This window comes from Nipponia nippon, unplaced genomic scaffold, assembly GCF_047370975.1.
Source record: "Nipponia nippon isolate SJK-2023a ecotype South Korea unplaced genomic scaffold, ASM4737097v1 scaffold_2, whole genome shotgun sequence".
NCBI lineage: Eukaryota > Metazoa > Chordata > Aves > Pelecaniformes > Threskiornithidae > Nipponia > Nipponia nippon.
In genome coordinates, this window is record NW_028262336.1 from 104,829,125 (window position 1) to 104,849,789 (window position 20,665).

At 40.1% G+C, this 20,665-nt stretch overlaps 1 protein-coding gene across 4 annotated transcripts; it reads left to right on the forward strand.

Annotated features, from left to right (window-relative positions):
- The first annotated feature begins 859 nt into the window (after window positions 1–859).
- Window positions 860–17,736, forward strand: SPART (spartin). 4 transcript variants are annotated; one of them, XM_087758688.1, is made up of 9 exons: window positions 860–985; window positions 5,504–6,336; window positions 7,440–7,637; window positions 8,681–8,785; window positions 10,556–10,685; window positions 11,477–11,671; window positions 12,617–12,775; window positions 12,859–12,949; window positions 16,116–17,736. In XM_087758688.1, exons 2-9 carry the CDS (start codon window positions 5,506–5,508, stop codon window positions 16,300–16,302), a joined length of 1,896 nt encoding a protein of 631 aa, XP_087614814.1. In that variant the 5' UTR covers window positions 860–985; window positions 5,504–5,505; the 3' UTR covers window positions 16,303–17,736. The 4 variants fall into 4 exon arrangements, with proteins under 4 accessions (XP_087614814.1, XP_087614817.1, XP_087614816.1 ...); XM_087758690.1 differs by lacking the exon at window positions 860–985 and adding an exon at window positions 1,061–1,184; XM_087758689.1 differs by lacking the exon at window positions 860–985 and adding an exon at window positions 1,186–1,325.
- The last annotated feature ends 2,929 nt before the right edge of the window (window positions 17,737–20,665 follow it).

Here is a 20,665-nt window from a genome sequence, read left to right on the forward strand (position 1 = left end):
ATTATGAAAGTGGCAAATAAATAATATACTGCCAGATTATATTCAGAAATTCTAGCAGCTGTTTCACTGAGAAGTTTCACTGACAACATGAGTGTTCATGTTCTACGGCAAGTGCTGGAAATTGAGTGAGACCATTTATCTTTCGGTTCTTCATACCAGCAGCGCACAAATGCAGCTCTCCCTCCCACAGCGCAGCAGCAGGTACCCGGGGAGGCAGCCAGCTCCACCTTCCCCAGATCTGGAAACGAGCCTCACCTGGAGACAGCCACCTCTGCAAACATGGCACCTCTCCGAGCAGAGAAGTCAGCCATTTTGTCACATTTAAACTAAGTCAAAATGAAATTTGAAACACGTGACATAGAAGGGGAGACTTTTAAGCTTCAGAATGATAGTTTTTAGGCCTTATTTTTCCATTTTTGAACATTGATTTCAATTCGCTAACTAGAAGCTCTGGTCAGAGTAAGATATCCTGGCAGTTGTGCCAGCGCCAGCTCTGAAGCCTGCTTTCAGGTGCCCGGTATTGCCAGCGCCACCGGCTCCGGCTCCCAGGCCGCTGCTGACACACCGGCTGGGCCCGGTGCTGCAGCCGGCGCTGCTCCCGGGGCGGGGGAGCGGCAGCAGAGCGCGTCCTCCTTTCTCCTGACAGGACATCAAGCCGGGGGAAGTCACGGATCACAACCGGTATTTTATTAATTAAACCGTTGTTACTACAAGAATCAAGCTGCTCTAACTACGCAGAGCGCCCCCGGCGGCACCGTTTCTCCTCACGCCTCCCGCCCCCAGCCCCGCAGCCGCCCCTGCCGAGGGGCTCTCCCACCCCTCCGGAGGCCGCTCCCTCAGCGCCGCCCCGCCTCCGCGCGCACCCCGCCACGGGCGCTCGGTGACGTCACGGTCGCGTACCGGCGGCCCCGCCCGCCGGCGCCTGACCCGGGAGGCAGTGGCGCAGGCGGGCCGGGGCTCGGCTCGGCGAGCAGCTCCTGGCTCGGTGAGCGCGGCCGCGGGGTCGGGCCCGCCCGGGCTGGAGGGGGCTCCGTGCGGAGCCGGGGGGCGCGGCCCCTCCCGGCGGAGTGCGGTGAGGCGGCTTGGTCGCCCGGGGCCGGGCGGGCACCACAGCGCGGCCGCCGCCGCCTCGGCTGCCCCCGGGCAGTGGCGGGGCGGTGTCCCGAAGCGAAGGCGGCGCTCCGGTCAGCGCGGGGCGCGGGTAGGGGTAGCTGCGTAAGCGGCGGGGAGCCGGGACGCGGGCCTGGGCGGGGCCCGGTGGGTGGTGACAGGCGCCCGGTGGCTCGGATCCTCTCCCTGCGGAGAAGCCTGAGGCCGGCCGGCAGGTGCGGGGCCCCGCGTCTCCGCGGTGCGGTCAGGCTGACTCGGAAGGAGCGGGGAATCCTCCTGCCCTGGGCTGCCGGGCGAGCGGTGGTCAGGGCCGGCGGGGGCTGGAGGTGCCGCCTCGCCAACGCGAGCCCCGGTGCCAGGGAGAGCGGGGAGGGGTGGAGGGGGGTGTGACTAGGCCAGGTTAAAGTAGCAATGGTAGTCATTTTTTGAGTGTCTCCTTATGGATCTGGGAGGTTATTTGTCAAAGTACTTTGGGAAATTGCTCCTTGTATTTTGGGGTTTTTTTTTGGTTTTTTGTTGTTTGTTTTTTTTGAAGATTCACGTCAGGCAGTTTGGGCTCGTTTGTATATGGAAAATTCTGTTGGCAGTGATTGGAAACCAGCAGGCACACTGCTCATGAAAAAGTAATAGCTAACTTACGTAACCCTAAATTTTCAGTGATGTTGTTGGAATCTTTGGCCACAGAATGGTAGATAGTGGCGATGTCTTTGTACTTCCACGCTGTGAAAAATGTATGTGTTGGACACACAGCTGCGTGATGCAGGGAATTACCTGCCCTACTGGTTTTTCAGTTTTGTTTTTAGAGAAGTGCCAAGTAGGCACTCAAAGCCTAAAAGCTCCGCGTTGAGAGCATGTGATGGAAATACAGACTAAAGGGTCAGGAAGGAGGTCCATTTATTCCAACAAAAAAAGGCTTAAGACAGTAGTAGTACCGAGAGGAGGAAAATTAGACGTGCTGGCTGGGTGAATGTAGGTGCTGGGATACTGGCCTGAGAAGCGGGTGTAGGTTGAAATGTCAGAAGATGGAAGTTTACCGAAGTATTCAGTAATTTTAAGAGAGTAACAATTACCATGTTGGGTCAGATCACTGACTTTCTCTATTGTCTGGTCTTGGATATTATCTAGCCTTAGGTGCTTAAAAATTAGTAGTAGGCCACCAATTAATGAAAAATTTAAGGGCTACTTTAAACAAACTAATTTAAATAAACTAAAGGAAAAAAAATGTAAAATTATCAGCTAGGACCTGGCTTGTATTAGTTTAAATCCTTTATAACATTTGTTTGAATTCCGTTTGTTCTCTAAATTCTTGAAAGTTACTACTACTTTCTTAATTGCTCTTTCCCTACAGAAATAAGGCTTAATACTGTCTGCATGGTAGTTCTCCTTCATCCTCCTTTTAAATCAGTGGCTGATAGAAAAAAGGGTGACATATAGGAAGAGCTCTTGGATTAAGGGGTTTGGTTTAGTTTTGCTGTTTCCTTCCCTATACCCCCCAGGCTTCAGAAACAGTGAGCTGGAAAGAGTATCCTACCTCTGTCAATCAGGAGATTTAATCCTGTTAATAAGCTTTAGGCTTCATGTTTACCTTCTGGCAGTAAGATCCACCATCAAGCTGTATTTTTTTAATATACATTATTTTTTAATGAAGTGGGGTTGCTGCTTCAGAGGAAGGATGGTCAGCCAGATAGTTGAGATGTTAGCTTACAATATCAAATTGAACTCAAGTTTCCCTGTTGCACTGTAGCCTCCCTTGGTCAAGTTACTTAAAACCACAGAGTACATCTGTACTGATAAATGAAAAAGGGCCAAGGAATGAGCTCAAGCACTGGATTGATCTGTGATTATCTACAGTGCCTATTAGCTCCTTTCTTAGCTCTGTTTTGGACCAGCTTTCTCCAAAACAAGTTCCTCTAAAGCTTATTTAGTACTAAGTAGTATAGATCTGGGCCAGTCTGTACTGACTGTAGAACCAAAGGTTGGTTTGCGGCATTCTTGTGTTTAGTAATAAATCTGCCATTCATTCCAGCTTTAAAACAGGAAATAAGACTCTGCATTGTACAGAAGTGGATTACAGATAAATATTAAAACATGCAGGACAGTTAAATACTATATTAAGATCATACACTGAAAATAATAATGACTGAGGATCTTCCTTGCATATGATCAGATTGCTACTTAAATGTTTTGTTTCAGAGAACATTTCTTCTTGTGTTGTGAGGGAGCAATCCAGTTGGCTTACTTACTTTATACCATCCATTATTTCATATTTATTTTAATAAAAGAATGAGAATGAATTAAATTCAGCTCTTCAGACTGACTTTTAGTTATCTTGTGTTAGGCTTAAAATCTGCTGTGAATTCTTTCTTCCGTTTCCAAGTGTTTTGCCACCCAAATGCATAGTTTGTTCATAACTATACTGTACACATACTGCAAACTTGGGACGTTTCAAACAGAGATGAGTTGTAACACTCCCACTCTTCTGAACTGCTGAGCCAGTTTTTGTATGTCCGCCGTGCATGGCCATGCACTAGTGCCGTGTATACACTGGTCGTGCTGACATCTCCATTTTCTTACAGACCTTTTTTAGTGTTAATAAAGACTGAGCTTTAGCAAGAACAGTGGTGTTGACAGTATGACGAGTGTACGGTAAATAGTAAATTGATTCACTATTGAGTTGAAATGTAGCTATTACTTTAAGATTTTACTTGATGTCTCTTCTTCTTACATACTAACAATCACTAGCAAAAGAATTATTTAAAATCTGTGAAGTACCTTTGCCTTACCCTCCTCCAGCAAAAACAAATCAAAAAACATGGGGCAAAGTAGACTATGGTACTGCAATTGTATTCAATAAGTAAACAAATTAATTGTTTACTTAAAGCCTTAGGAAGGAAATTGTTACAGAATTGGATACACAGGCACTAAAAATGTCAAAACTAAATTTTGCTCATGGAGAAGTAAACTGTGATGTTAGGTTAACCTCTGTCTTTCTCATTCTTCTCAACATTTTCTGTGTTTTGGAAACCTGCAATAATTTTAAAATCAGAGTTCTTTACTGTTAAATTGTTTTTTACCTTTATACCCCTCTTACAAGAAAAAATGGATTTTTCATTAGTAAATACAAGCGTTGATACAAGATGATATGGTTTGGGAGTCCCTAGGTTTTTTTGCTAGCAAGTAATTGAACTGTGTATATCTTAAATGGTTAACATCTAGATCATAAAATATGTGACAGTGTTGAGTATAATCTTTCACATAAGGATCCAGCTGTATTCGTGAACTTATTAAGAGTTCTTTGCAATTACTTTCATTCCAATTGCTTGCTGTTGTGCTGGTCAGAAGCATGCTTATACCTTCGAAACTTGATGTCCTTGGTGGTTGTTAAATATACACTTATTATGCCACTGTTGTTCTTCAGCTTAAATCAAAGTTGTTGAGCCTGTTGGCAGCAGGTGACTGCAATCAACCAGAAACATCTCCTCCAGATGAAGATTAGTTTTTCTGCTACATGAATGGACAGTGAGCCTGGTGGCTTGAGTTGCTCGTGACCTGTTCCATGTGGGCTGCCTTCTCAAGCCATCCCTGTCATATTCCTAGCTATGTGTCTGTTGTTGGGCTGAAATCAGCATCTCGTCTTTTGCGTGAAATTGGATTCTTTTGCATCATAAAAATACAGATGCGTTCCAGATTACATGGCACTTCTGTCATGTGACTGCAGATGCATCAGTCACATAAGTGCGATCAGCTCTTATGGATCATAAAGCATCTAGGAGTAGAGCACAGCATTTCCATATTTGCCTCTTTAAAATCTCTTCATGACCTGCACTTCTTAAGTTTCTTTGTTTTTGTTGGAGTAGAGAAAGGATATTTTCCAGATTTTATATATATATATATATATATATATATAATTTTTTTTTTTACTGAGTTTGTAAGTTCAGCCTTTATTTAAACAGACAAAATGTTAACTGAATTTCTTAATATCCTGAAGATTTTTTTTTAAATATTACCAAAAGTAAAATTAGATTTTTAATTTTTTTTTTTTTTACTCCACCATTTGCTACCGATCTTAATACTGTTTAAGATGGGAAGTTTAATATCAGGCATATCCATATTGTTCTAATGCTTAACTTTTAAGAAATACCTGCCTGTGATGTAACTAGATGTGATGGTTATAGAGTTAAATTCCTTGCTGACTTGGAATCATATATTCTAAGTCTGAAGGTTAATAGGAGATAACCGTAACGTACCAGACACTGTACCAAGCAACTAGATAGCTTTCTGCTAATACACAGAGTATAGTCATTGTTAGAAACCGATTAGAGGACCTTATTCTAAGGTAAACTTTGTTTGGCCTCATCTGTGAATACTCCTACTAATCTATTCCAATTTGCAGTAATGGAACAACTACAGGATCCAGTTATGGAAGAAGATGCAAATATTAAAGCTATTAGCGAAGAGTACAGGAAAGCCTTTATTTTTATCAATAAAGCACTGAATACAGATGAACTGGGTCAGAAGGAGGAGGCAAGAAATTATTATAAGCAAGGACTTGACCACTTGCTCCGAGGAGTCAGCATTCCATCGCAGGGTCCTGCATGTGTAGGGTCCCAGTGGGAGTCTGCCAGGCAAATGCAACAGAAGATGAGGGAGACCCTCCGAAACGTTCACACTCGACTCGACATTCTAGGACAAAACACCCCAACTGTACAAGCAAGTCCTGCTGCGATGGATGCCCCTGCTGGCGTGCCCAAGTTGTACCCATCCATTCCTTCCAAAGAAAAGCCGGAAAGACCCCCAGCCCCTAATGCTCTGTTTGTACCAAGTCAGCCACCTGCAGCAGATGGAAGTGTTGCAACTGTGAGCCAGGGGCAAATTCCAGCTATGAGTCCATCGGCTGCAAAACCTCTTTGTCTGCCAAATGAAGCACCTCCTGCGTATACTCCTCAAGCTACCAATGGCCATTTTACTGTGTCTTATGGCACAGACTCTGGGGAGTTTTCTTCTGTAGGTGAGGACTACTACAGTAAGTGTATTCAGCCACCTCCCCTTGAAAACCTGGGAGTGGATGCAGATGAGCTGATCTTGATTCCCCAAGGAGTACAGATATTCTTTGTGACTCCTGATGGGCAGGTTAGTGCTCCTTCATATCCTGGATATCTACGCATTGTGAAGTTCTTGGATACAGATAGTGAGATGGCCCAGAATCGTCCACCTGCGTTTCTTCAGGTAACAGGAAAATAATTTTCTCCTTTAATTAAATTTCAAGAACTGTCATAAAACTTTAAAAGGCAATCTTCTTAAGTTCTTGCTCTTCTGAGCTTAAATCTCTGTGTGATAATATGAAGGATGTTATAGCTGTTGGAAAAATGGTTTTCTACAAATATATGCTTTTATGACTTTTTCTGCAAAAATCACCTCTGTGTCTGCCCAAGGTTGTCGAGTGCTGACTGTTCTGGCAAATTCCATTTTCTAAAGGAGTTGACTGAACATGGCTTTTCATTTCATAAAATTAACTACCCTTTCCTCACATAGAGAAGATATGTTGATTCACCTGCTGTGATGTCAGTGTAAAACGGGGTTGCGCACTACCCGCTTAAGTCTCAACTAGTGATAAGGTATTGCAGTTAGGACAACTGATAATTTGGAATTTGAGGGCCCATGTTAATCCAGACTCTGAACTGCAAATAAAAAAGATGCATTATTTGGATTTTTTCAGTCCATGCTTGCTTCATGTGGGCATGTTCTGTAATGTACATTGTGTTTCTGGTGTGGTTTCTGACTTTCAGTCTCATTGCTGCTGCTAAGATTGGCTGTTGGAAGTCTCACCAGTGAAGGGGAAATTTGGAGGAACAAACAAAAACTGCTTCCTGGTTTCGGGTCTGCAGGTTCACCTCCACTTGTGTTAGCAGTCTTCAACAGTCGTCCAGCAACAGCCATACGTTCTCTTTATCATATAAACCTGTCCTGAGATCTACAGGAAGTTACAGGTGCTGTGAATCCTGACTTGTTTGGCAGTGCTTTTCATCTGCTTCTACACCTGGGCCTCAAGACTAGACCTCAGTTAAGAGGCTACTGGCCTGAATTATAGTCCTGTGAAAATTATAATATTTTCTCTATATTAGACTGTCAGAACTAATCAAGAATGAGATTTCCACAGTCACGTGGGTTTTTTTGTTTGGTTGGTTTTTTACCCCAAGATGGCATAAGGCTTTTTTATTTTTCTTACTAAACTTTATGGAACACCAAGTTTATGGTGCTTATCAGCAAGTTCTGCTTGCCTTTCTTCTTAAAAGGTTCCTTTAATTCCTTTATGTACTTATCTTTTCTAGATTTGTGACTGGTTTTATCCTCTAATGTGTAACCAGTCTCCTGTTCTGTGCTGCAATACTGGAGTCTACATGTTCCCTGACATGATGTCCCAGATACCAGGGTCCTATGTGGGAGTAGTGCTGTCTTCAGAACTTCCAGCAGCTGACAGAGAGCTCTTTGAGGATCTCTTAAAACAGATGTCTGACCTTCGAATCCAGGTAAATTCCTGGGCTGCCTTCTTTTAGCCAATAAGGAAAGGTCGAAACGATCAATATATTCTCCCATGTGCATTTAGCTGTGTAAAACTACGAAGTTCTGTGTCTTGCTTGGTAAGCTCACTGGTGAGAAATAGATAAAGTAGCCAAGATTAAGCAACCTAGTAATGAAACTGTAGGCTCTGTGAGATGGGAGGACAGAAATTTTAAAATACTAAGTTGTAAGCACAGAGAGGAATTGGAGACCATTTTGTATATTTTTCCTATTTTTCCAAAAGAGAACATAGGACCCAAAATGAAATTTTCTGTTCAGGAGAAAGCACGTTTCTTCCTTGTGTGTGCATGCACAAATGCACATGCTCTCTGTGTAGTTTTGATGATACCATTCTTGGAATATTGTGCCCAAATGTGTTTACAGTTCAAAAATATTGAGCTGCTTCAGAGAAGACCTGTGAAAATAGCGTGTACCTCAAAAATCTGCCTTCAAATGGGATCTCAAAATGGATAAATCTGGTGCCTTATTGCAGTAAGATATGAACAGATAGACTACGGGTGCTTTTGTTATTTTTTTTTTTGTCTATTTTCTCTAACAAAGGTGCAGTAAGATACAGTGACTGGAAACAAGGTGAAAAAATATTACTGTAAGAGCACTGGAGTACCATTTCAGGAAGAATGGTAATCTATAACTGCTTAAAAGCTCATAGCAAGATTATATCTTCTCATGAAAGGCAGAATCTTGTTGAATCACCATGACTTGAATGCAGTGATGATAAAGGACCAGTTTGCAGCATGCCATGTGGGCAGAGTTCTGTTACGTTATAAATCCTGTTGAGTTCAGCAGGGAATTTCAGTAGCACAGGAGGCCAGTAAGGTTTATTTCAAAGGGAAAAGTACTACAGAATTATGTGATATTTCAGTGCAGGACTTACTGGATAAAATTCTGTAATCTTTCCTTCATAGAAGTAGTTCAAATTGGATATTTCATTAGTTCCTTGTTGTCCTAAAATTCCATGTTTTTGTTAATGTTCCCTGATACAATGTCACAGGTGCCAGGATCCCATGAGAGAGTAGGGTTATCTTCACAGCTCCCAGCAACCGAGAGAGCACATTTTGAAGATAAATTTAAACAGATGTCTGGCCATAAAGTCCAGGTAAATTCCAGGGTAGTGATTCCAAAATTTTATAGTAAAAAAAAATTTAAAAAAAAAAAGTCACTGAAATACATCTTAGAACTGCTGAGATTCCAGACTTGGTTGAAAGCAGCAGTGTACGCTGTGCCCTTTGGTGTTTGTTTTTTTTATTTGGTTCTTTTTTGTTTGTTTGTGAAGAGCTGGTTCAATTACTTCAGGCTAACATGTTTTGCAAATCAGTAGCAGATTTCTGGAATTTTGAAAACTTTATCATAGAGCACAAATATTTCAAAGCCTACTCTGATGGCCATTTAATATATTTGTTTTATATAGTACTCATGAGGATCTAATTAACAGGTATATTTAATGTAGTTATAGAGTCACCTGTCATATTAGAGAACCCATTTCTGCTCCTTAGCAAAGTCCTTAGAAGCCTAGTTGAACGTTTTTCTACATAGTGAAAAACTGTGGTGTAACTAAATTATATCTGGATCATACTTTGGGGTTTTTTATTGGGAGTTTTTTGTTGTTTTTTCAGTTGTAGCTGTGTATTACGGTCATTTCTCCTGCCCAGCCCCCAAAGTGTTTTGGTCACATGCTAAAGACATTTCTTAAACATGAGATTTTGCACTGCTGTCAAGCAGTAATTTATGATATAGTACAAGCCAGTGATACATTGTTAACCTAGCAACTTTCCAAGACTTACTCTACTCTTTTCTGTTAATGTTTTTGTTTTACTGCAACAGCCATCTTTGTGCAATACCCTATTTTTATTTCCAGTAAGTATTTCAGAGGAATCAAAGAATTCCATGCAAATATAAAATATTATTCTGTATTGTGTATTCTGTTCTATTCATAGGTTTCATCTATGAATGCTTTCATATAGACTCTTCTAGTGTAAACCAAAAGGTTTTTCTTACTGTCCGTCATTAACTAGCAGTGTTTTCAACCATTGAAATGTTTATTTCTTTTAGTTTTACATTGGAAAAGTCTTAAAAATAGAATCCTAACCAAAACCTAAATCTACTACAATTTTTTTGCTTTCTCTAATTAAGGTTTAATTACATATTGTCTGTGAACTGTGTAAAGTGATGTTACACTTCTTAGAAACGCTAACCAGACAGTGGTGGTGGTTGCCATGTTTGAATGATTAAGGTCTGCTCCAGAAACTCTAGTGTTTGACATGGAATCACACCAAACCTACCCACCCAACTTTAAATGGGGAGCAGTATCATGCACAGCTTGATGTGTTCCTTGGCTGTGCCAGTCTGCAAAAGCATCGACAGCATGTAGAATGAATAATCTCCTTTATTTTTGAATTTGGGAGGGAAGGATGAGGAGCAAAACAACCAGAACAGCTGCATTCTTTTAGTGCAGCTGGACTGCAGTTCCCATACTGAATAACAACAGAGTTGACTTCCCTCGGAGAAAATAAAATGATAGATGGACAAGACTCTTGTCTTTTTTTGCTAGTTAGCTTCTACTGTAAGTTTTTCCTACTTAGTTACTTGACCATATGGCTGTGTTGGCATGCAGGTCTTTTCATTGTAACTGGATGAAGAAAGTGTACAGCAAATGCTGAGTTGTCTGATCAGCTTTTTTGAATGCAGAGCATTTCTCTGCAAAAGTAATTGAATCACAAATTTCCATTGAATTTCTGTACACTTACCCAAGGAATACACAGCATTAGCGTTTTCTGATAATGGATCTGTATGATCTAAAACATGTAAAACAGAAATCCTGATGATATGTTGCAAAGCAGATTCTCAGGTGTTTACTTTCACTTGTTAGCCTTCAGAAGCCTCTAGCGATGCAATTAACTTGCCTCAGACTGTACATATACAACCACAACCTGAAGGAGCGGAAAACCAGAAAGAGTTGCCAGAATGGAGTGAGAAAGTTGCCCGTGGAATCTTATCAGGTACTGTTGTAATAAGAGGACTGTGTTGAATATAAACCTCTGTGACTAACATTTAAACAGTATTTTCACCTAAATGCATGTGTGCTGGTAGAAGCCGAGTGGTCAGAAGTAGTTGTTCACCAGTTCCAGTTGTAATCATCTAAAGGATACTTTGGTAGGCTCTATAAAAACAGTGCAGAATTTAAATACATTGCCAACAGTCTTGTTCACTGCAAATGAGTTAGGCTCCTCATTTCACTATATGTTAGGATATCATCCCCTGTGACTCAAACCACTGTGATGGAACAATTTTCCTCCTGTATAAGCAGTTATATTAAAGCAGGCCTGTGTTGCGATTTCTGCAGATAAACTTTTTTTCCCCTCTGAGAACCTTTGGAATATGCTAATGACCAGCAGCTGATTGTAATAAATATGAATCTGCTAGGAGGGCTGGAGGGCTGGGTTGTGCGTTTTCAGAATGTTAATAGCATTGAGATGTGCAGTTCTATCACTTCTGACCCAGCTGGGGCTTGGATATCTAATAAAGAACTGAGTATGTGTATTAAGCTGATGTTTGGATGAGGGCTGGCTGTATTAAACTTAAATAAAGTGAATTGAAAAAACGTGGGGGGTGTAGGGGCAGAAACCGCTGCAGGAATTCATGCTGGCCCATTCAGGGAAGAGAATAATTGCAGACTGTGTAATCAGGAATGTTTCTAAGGTCAGCATTGCAGAGGCAGAGGAAGGAAAGCTGTAGGAATCATAGTCTATAAAAATTGTACATTCTAAGCAGCACAATTTTTGCCTTGAAGGTGCATCTTGGGTAAGCTGGGGCCTAGTAAAAGGAGCAGAATATACTGGTAAAGCTATCCACAAAGGAGCTTCTAAACTGCGAGAACACATTCAACCAGAAGAAAAACCTCTGGAAGTCAGCCCAACTGTAGCAAAGGGGCTTCACGTAGCAAAACAGGCTACCGGTGGAGCTGTGAAAGTCAGCCAATTCTTAGGTAAAAATTTCCGTCTCATAGTATATTATATCTGTGCCTTAAAAAATAAATATTCTGTAAAATGAGAGCTGGTTTCTCAGTAGTTTGTACCTAGTTATCTCTTGCGAGAGACGTGCTTTAGGTCTAATATTTATTACATGGCCTTGGAACATCTTTTTCTTTCCTAAAAGAATAGTCTGTACAGTCTTAAGTTTGGCATGTTTGTTTAAGTTTTAGATAGTTAATTCAAAATGGTGTCTCTCTTTCTTCTTAAGTTGATAACCATTTATTTTAAAAGCTGTACTGTCACTGGTTGTTAACATACATATTGTACCAGTAGAGAATGTGTGTATGCATGGTTTTAAATAGGCACACCTGAAACAAGTCTATTAGACTATGTATAAACTTGCAGATAGAAATGGCTTGGTGTTTAGAGGTGCTTGGTAACCCTAGCAGCTCTCAGTAACTTCATTCTGTTACTTATTTGCATTAATGTTTATATTTAGTGTCTAGTGACTCATCCAAGTTTAAAAGCAAATTGTGCTGGATGTTATAAAAATACTTTGGAGAGCTGGAATGATTTTAAGAAAGACTTCTCCAGAAGACAGGTCAGGAAAGAAACACAGCTTGTTCCCTTTCTGCAAGTTGGGGATAATAACAAAGCAATGGAAACCGTTTCTTGAAATTAGTGTGTGATGTGTATGTATTTCTTTTAAAGTACTTTTTAGCCATAAGACCAACCTGACTTGTTTCTTAGGAATTGGAGCTGTACAGAATCTGAAATATAAGGTTGCTTCTCTATCAGTTGGGTACTTAAGCATAGGTTAAAGTCTGTCTCTCAAATAAGCATATTTAAATAGGAGCAACACTTAAGACTTCAGTGAAACTTAATTAGGAGTAAGGACTTTTAAAGAAAGATGTTTTATGTTCTTACTAAATAATCTGTTTGCTATCGTTTTATGGTAGTTGAGGGAGTGTGTTCTATAGCAAGCTGTGTCGGAAGGGAGCTGGCTCCACACGTGAAGAAGCATGGCAGCAAATTAGTTCCAGAATCCCTTAAGAAAGATAAAGACGGCAAATCCACTTTTGATGGTGCTCTGGTGGTAGCAGCAAGTGGAGTTCAAGGTAATAAAAACTCCTTATACTTTTTTAATTGCGTACTTTTCAATGCTATGAACTCAAATAAGCTGTTCATTTTTCTTTTCAAGGGTTTTCAACAGTGTGGCAAGGTTTAGAAAGTGCAGCTAAGTGCATTGCTAAAAGTGTTTCAACTGAGACTGTAAAAACTGTGAAATACAAGTAAGTTATGTTTTTATTGGCTTCATCTCCTACAACATATTATCATTGTGTTTGAATACTGGCAAAAAATGCTTATGAAAGTGCAGGGAAGCTAACTGAAATACCTGCTTTGTTCTAATTATGCAGCACATGATAAGCTGCTAAGTGCACAGTAATGAGCATCTCCTGTAAGTAAAAATATGAAGTGAGTAAATGATTGTGGTAAGTATTTTTTTAGCTCTCTTCTAGAAGTAGTACAGCTTCAGGCTATATTACAAATACTGTTCGGATTTATATCTTTGCTCTACAGTCTAATGTCACTATGAAAAAATTTATTGTTTTAAACCTCTCGGCTTTGATCCTGAATTTATGTAAACTTAGCTAAATTTGAAGAAAAATGGAACAACTTAAACTATCGGCAGGCCTGACTAAAGCGAGGAGGTACAAAAAAGAATATTGTGTAAGGAAATCTAAGGCATAAATAGCAATAATAGGATAGCCTCGACTATACAGATGGTCTTAGAAAAAGGTAATGGGGGAAGACAATAGTAACATTTGGGATTAAGATGATGGAAAGAACAAAGTTGAGTACATGTATTGGAAGATGCTGTGGAGAATAAGGGAATACATTGAAATAACTGCAAAATGATGAAATGTACCCCTCAAAAAAGTGCAATAAGTATAATAGAAAGTGAAGAGTAAGCAAAAGCATGTAGGTTAAATGGAATTGGTAATAAGTGTAGCAAAATAGATGTTAAAAAGGATTGCTGAAAGTGCATACAGGCTACTAGCAGAAGGTAACAAGGTAAACATCAGCATACATTATTAAGTGGATTGGCATTTGGGGTTGTGTTGTGATGCATTTCAAATAGGAGGCTAGGTAGTGAAGTTCTAGTCAGTGGTGCTTTATTGCTAATGTTTGTTTTCAGTAGGAATGTCAGGAGGTATTGTAGTGGTACTTTTTTCACATAAATTCACATTAATGTTTTTGTTTTCGATATAAAAATAGGAAATATGGAGATCAGCAGTCAACAGCCACCAAGAGTGAAAAACAATAAGTAATTAAATGTTGCCATTAATGACAATACAGTCGAAAATATTTGATATTTGATCTTTGGAATCTATCCATATAAATTATTAAAATTCTACAGAATATCTCTTTTGGAAGCTGGTTTCTGTTTGTGACAAAGATTTCTGCCACTCAAAATATTTCAGTGAATAAGCTAAATTCCACTTAATGGAAACAAAGCTAAAGGAGCATCATCACAGTGTCTCTAAATCAACAAAAAACTCAGCTAAAACTTAGCTGCAGTACCTTTGTGGATGGAATTATAGAGAGATGGTCATCATATGTGTATGTTGATCAGAATTGGGGGAAAACATAACTTCAGATGTGATGTTTCTGCCGAAGTGCCATGCTACTACCTTAGTGGGTTTTTACAATGATATAAATAACTGCAGTATCTACACCTGCCCAACCTTTTTCTTCAAAAAAAAAAAAAAAAAAAGATGCAATTGAGACAGGCAAATTGAAAAATCAATTATCAAATATTAACAAATTGTTAGTCTAACTGTATTGGATAAGATACAGTCTCACTTTAAATGAGGTTACCTGTTTTACTGATGTTGTATAAAACTGGCTTATGATGTTCCTGAGGTGAAAATAACTAATCAAATTGACAAATACTGGACTTTTGCTGTGAGATTAATTCTGTGGTCTGCAAACCAGATATTGGTGATTCAAGGCTGTTACTCTATCAGAGAATTAAAAACAAAACAAAAAAGCACTAATTCTTTTTATTCAGTTTCATTGTTGGTTCCAGCCATTATGCCATGGCTGCTGCACTGATAATGCAAGATTTTTGGGTTCTTTGATATGCTGCGCTTCTCTCTAGCCTTATTCTGAGGTCCTCAAACAATCTCTGGTCATAAGAAGCACAGGGACAAAGTAACTGTGGTAACTGCTGGGATTCTGATGCTGCCAGAAATACTTCCCTTTGGCCTAGTTCGTCTGATTACAGTACTCTGGGGAAATGTCTGGCTGCCTGGAACAGCTGGAGTTATTGCTCTCACTATACTCTTGTCCTCCTTCAGTATGCTCTCTCTACTGGTGTATATGCGTATCTTTCTTCACGCTTGAGTAATTAATATGAGACTGCTGACTTGCCCCCTAAACCATGAAGAAGGTCGACCCACAGCCCAGTGGAGAGACCAGAGGTTTTATCTCTTGGTAATTTTCATCATATCCTCAAGACAGTTTTGTTGAGCCTTTTGGGGTTTGACTTCTCCTTTTCTGCCCTGCCCCTCCTTTTCCTTTGCCACTGTATTCGTTCCAGGTTACTTCAGGTAAGTTTTCACTGCACAATAACATTTTTTTGTAGGGACCTTGCTACCTCCAACATATAAGCATAGCTGTGTCAGCAGTTCTCGGTACCCAGGAGACCTGTTGGACTGTCTGGGTTAATTTGCTTGGGTGCAGTGGTGCACTACCTCAGTGAGTCTGCTCTTAGGACTTGGAATTAATGTGCCAGTGTGTTGCTGTTGCACCAGACGTAGTATCATATTATGCCATGTAGGCAGAGGCAAAGGTGATACAGGACAAGTACTAACCAAGCACTACTCTGGCAGTGGTGGTACCAACTGAGAAAAAGTATGCCTGAGGTTATTCCGGTGCCTTTTTCTGTAACAGGTGGGAAGGCAAGACAGTGTTTGCCCTCAGTGCTGCCACCCATGGTACAGACTGAGAAGGTTTAGCAGCTGCAAGGGTCTAGCTGTGAGGACTTACATGGCGGAATAGAGGGTATTAGGAATTTTACCGGAGAACTTAGGTGGAAAAGTACTTAGTGGTTATTGCACACAACTCCCCTCCCCGCCCCCCTTCTTACGGTTCTATAGATAAGCCTTCTACTCTTCTCTTCAAAACTAGAGGGGAAGGTGGGAGAAAGACTGGAAGGCTTTTTGAGGAAAAAGGGTAGAAGCATATTGGTATCTTTAGAGAGTAATCTGTCTGATAGAGGAGCAGCCCTTACTCAAATGGCTTGGTAATGTCTAATTTTATTCTTTAGACATTCAGGCTGTGTGCTTATTATTTGTTCTTGGCAATGCTTAAATTTTTGCTTTCAAAAGAATTCTAGTGGAGAGAAAAATACTAAGTATACATATCTACAAAACTGCTGTCTTTCTTAAGGTATGGAGATGATGCTGGACATGCTACAGACAACGCAATGAATTCTGCAATCAATGTTGGTGTGACAGTGTTTAACATTGACAATATTGGTATCAAAGCTGTTGTAAAGAGAACTGCGAAGGAAACCGGCCATGCTGTGTTAGATGAATATAAAGTATTGGATAATGAGAAGAAGGATAAAAAATGAAAGCAATGAAATATTTCTCAAAGCCTTACGTTAGAGATGAAACTTCCTGTTTAGAAGTAACTACATTGCTAATCTGCGATTTAACACAAATCACTGTACTTTTCAAGCAAATGTTACTTAATTTGACATGAAAATGTAAAAGCAGGGAGGGCATTTGTAGAAGGAAAAATGAAAGTTGTCTTAACTCCTTGTTCTGTATCGAACAAGGGTTTTAAACAACTGGATCAGGGCTTTAGACAACTGGAACAATGTTTGCAGTTAAACTTGCCTCTGTAAGCACTTTTTCCAAATATAATATGGAATAATAGATTAATATAGAAATACTATTGTGAATATTTTTGTAACGCTTTATATTTGTAAAGAAGGTGGTGATACAGAACAAATAAGATTACTAATTCTGGAACAAATAAGACTACTAGTTTTGGTTTTTAACTATCCTTAAGAGTTAGTTTTACTAAACCAGCTTTGTCTTATTTAATATGCACTAAGATATGCTTTGTGTTTCATTGTTTTGTAGAGAATTTCCCTTTTCAGCTACGAAACAGCTAATCTTATCCAAAGTTCATGTTAGAAGAAATGAAAGATGAACCTCAGGTAACTAGGTAGTTATTCCCTTTAAAACTATGTTTTCCATCCAGCACATAAGCAAACCAAAGATATCAAGCATTTCTTCTAAAAGAGGGTATTTACAAGTCTAGAGAAATGTATTCTCCAGTTGACTCCATAAGGAATATACAAAGATTCTTTGAAATTGAGATTTTTATGTAGAGAGGATAAGTATGTTTTTGCATAAACTAAAGTATTTTTCTGTAAGAACATTCTATCGAGGACACTAGGAACTTCTATGCATTCTGTACTTACCAGCCAATCCAGAAAGACTCACAGTATATATCATGGTCTCCTAATGGAAGACAATGTGTTTGCTTCAACAAGTAGTTCTAACAGTCAGCATCTTTATTCTATTAAATTCATAGTTGCACAAGGTCTGTCTTTAAAGGGTATGATGACAAGCCCTTTTAATGAAGAGATGTGTGTGGAATAGACACTACTGTGTAGGTTTTTCATCCTGTTCCTAGTGCAGTGTGAAATAACTCCATACGTAGAAACCTTAAGATGCTTTTACAACTGCTACTTATTTAACAGTTCATTATTGAGTTTTAAAGCTGCTACACATTCTAATATTGGCTGGACCTGCAGCAAACAGAACACCATCAATTTACAACTTATCTCCATTTCATGTAAATGGAGAGAATAACTATAAGTGGTTGTTAGAAAATGATTTGCATCAGATTGAAAAAATACAGTAACAGCTAATAGGTGCACATTTTGTGGTAGCTACTGTGGGTGTTTACTTGGGGTGAGAAATGTGAAACAAAGGATCTAACCACTTGAAGTGTAACTTTGATTTATGGAAATAAAGATGAAATTAAAATTGGTAAATCTGTGCTTGGCCTTTTTATGATGTGAAGCTACTGTATGGATCAATGAGCGAAAAGACTAGGACTTCTTCTGAAGTAATAAAACCAGTATTGGAGTATGTCTAAGATAGAAACAAGCTCATCAAGTAGAGCTTAAAATATTTCAAACTAAAAAGGTCCATCAAAAGTATGCTACAACAATTTCTGTTACTACAGTCTGTCACTTGCCAGCAAGAGTAACCAATTTAAGGCTACTAAAGACTTCACACTAGAAAAAGCATTTTTGTTGTTATGAACCGCATTTACAATAGGGATGCGTGTATTTGTATCTTCCTCCTCCCTCCCATTTTAGTTTTGCATATAGCTCATGCCCTTTAGTTTTATCTATAAACCATCAGAACAACAAGTTGTATTAAAACAACAGTTAAGATCAGAGTGTTACAGTCTTCAAGAGACCAAGTTGTAGCATACTGAGGAAAAAAAGATTTAAATGCCATCAGTGTCAGGCAAGCATTGTCCTGTTCAACTTGCTTTTGTTCTCTTCACATGTACTCAGTCTTTCAAGTTTGTGTCAAAGCAGATTAAAGCTAATTTTTCAGTAATACCTACCCCATTTTACAGTTTTTAATGTGATACATCCATGATCTTCCCTTTCACGTTGTCCCAAAGTTTAGTTAATTCTCACTGCTGAAAGTATTATGCTGTTGAACTTACCCTGCTTCAACTGTCACTACTTTGGCCCTGGGCAGCAAATCCATACGGTTTTCCCTAGCTCTTCTACCATATGCAACAGCCCTCACACGCTTACTGCCTTATCTCAGCTCTGCCTTTTATACAGTATACACACTAAACTCCCTAAGCCTCATACCTTGGGTTCATTTTCTATTCCCAGCTTGGTTTTGTTTTCCCTTTGAACACTGAATGTCTTCTGATGTATGGCAGTCCTAGAAGTAGTCTTACTAATGTTGTTTATGGAGTGAACTGCTGTTTACAGAGTGAACTGCTACCTGATTTCCTAATGCATTGCTATTTCCAAATTAATTTATTGCAAGTCTTTTCCACTACAATATTGGTCTCAAATCTCATCTTGAGAAGGTTACTTTTAATGACTTCTAAGTCATTCTAAGCTACGGCTGTCTCTGGCATCATCATCATTCTGTAGGTATAAACCACTGTTCTTACCTCAAGTCTAAACCCCTGTATTTGAATGGATTCCTCTAGATTCCAATTTGTTTAACACTGATTTAAAAACACTTTGGGATAGCCTATTTCTTAATATTCCTTGACAAACTAAATCTGTAATCCTTTAATAAGAATTGGTGAAACTATCTTCCAGTAAAACTACCTTCCATCAAAGCATGCTGACCAGCTCAGTTATTCAGATGACCACAGAATGGTGTAGGTTGGAAGGGACGTCCAGATGTCCCAGACTACAGAGATCTGTAGTCCGCCCTCAAAACAGGTCCAGCTGGAGCAGAGTACTCTGTGCCAATTCTGCTCATGTTTTGATAATCTCCAAGGACGGAGACTTTGCAGCCTCTCTGGGCACCCTTTGTCAGGTCTGACTCTGGGAGAGGTAAATATTTCTCCCTTACATTGGGCCAAAATTTTTCATAAGCACTTGGGTGCATTGCTGCTTATCCTTCCATAGTGCACACTGGAGAAGAGTCTGGCTTCTCCATCTTCTCTACACCCTCCTCTTATGTAGCTGTTGACAGCACTAAGATCTCTTTATGCCTTCTCTTCTCCACTCTGAACGTAGGCCACGTGTGCCAGCCCCTGACCAGCTTGGCAGCCCTTAGGATTTGTTTGGGAGCCCGCAGCTAAGCACTCCAGCGTGTGGTCCCACAGGTGCTGAACGGAGGGGGAAGAATCGCCTCCCTCAGCCTCCTGGCTACTCCCTCGCTAATGCAGCCCCGGAGTCTTTCGGCCGCCTTTGCTGCAAGGTGCGTTGCTGGCTCGTGGTCAGCTTGTTCACTACGGACCCCCGTGTCTTTTCATGTGAAGCTGCTTTCTAGTTACCACCCCCAGCCTGTACTGGGCTTCTCCCATTCCAAATGTCAGACTTTGCATTTGCTTTTTGTTGAATTTTGTTGGGTTCCTTTCAGCAGCCTGTTTCTCCAGGCTGTACGCCCCGCTCTGACTGGCAGCCGTGCCCTCCTGCATAGTGACTGCTCCCCTCAATTCATCATCATCGGCAAAGTTGCTGAGAGTGTGCCGAGTCCTCCAGGTTGTTAATAAAGAATTCAGGGTATTGGCTCAGGTATTGATCCCAGAGTCAAGCAGTCATACTGCTGATCACCACACTTTAAGCCTGATGGCCCAGACAATTTCCCACCAACCTTATTTCCCAGTTATTCAATCTATAACTCACCAATTTGGCTATAAAGGTGCTATGGGAGACTGTATCAAAGTCCTTGGTAAAGTCAAAATATACAACATCCATCAGTTACCCCTTGTCCACACAGCCAGTCATCGTACCCTAGTTACCGGTGCTACAGAAATAGCTACTTCTTTGTAAAAATTAATTTATGTCATAATCCAAATGTTTGTCTTCAGCAACTGGTCTACCTTGCTTTTAAGCAACTCTAGCTGTTTATTGCCTTCACATAATCCAAAGATATGTATTTAAGTATAAAATTCTGTTTTCCAACCACATTGTGTTGTGACCAAGTTTCTTAACTTTTCTTACTAGAAGTTTTAATCTCAAAAAGAACATCAAAAGCCTTAAAACAATGGAAGTACCTTTATAGGTATCCATATATCTAATTTTAACCGATTTATTCAGAATGAAGAAATGGATGAAAATTCTCACGTGTTGCAAGTGTCACTATGTTACTGCCGTGATTGTTAAAAATACTGATGAAGTTTTACCCACTCACACAAGACCTCAGTCCACTTCTGCTCTTCTCCCACACCAGTTCCCAAACCATCTGGTGAAGCAC

What these genes read in the sequence shown, in the direction of transcription:
- SPART (XM_087758688.1), top strand. Translation starts at nt 5,506, where the DNA reads ATGGAACAACTACAGGATCCAGTTATGGAAGAAGATGCAAATATTAAA. An exon ending in GAAAGTCAGCCAATTCTTAG is followed by an intron (nt 11,672 to 12,616) that starts GTAAAAATTTCC and finishes GTTTTATGGTAG; the next exon opens with TTGAGGGAGTGTGTTCTATA. An exon ending in AGCAGCAAGTGGAGTTCAAG is followed by an intron (nt 12,776 to 12,858) that starts GTAATAAAAACT and finishes TTTCTTTTCAAG; the next exon opens with GGTTTTCAACAGTGTGGCAA.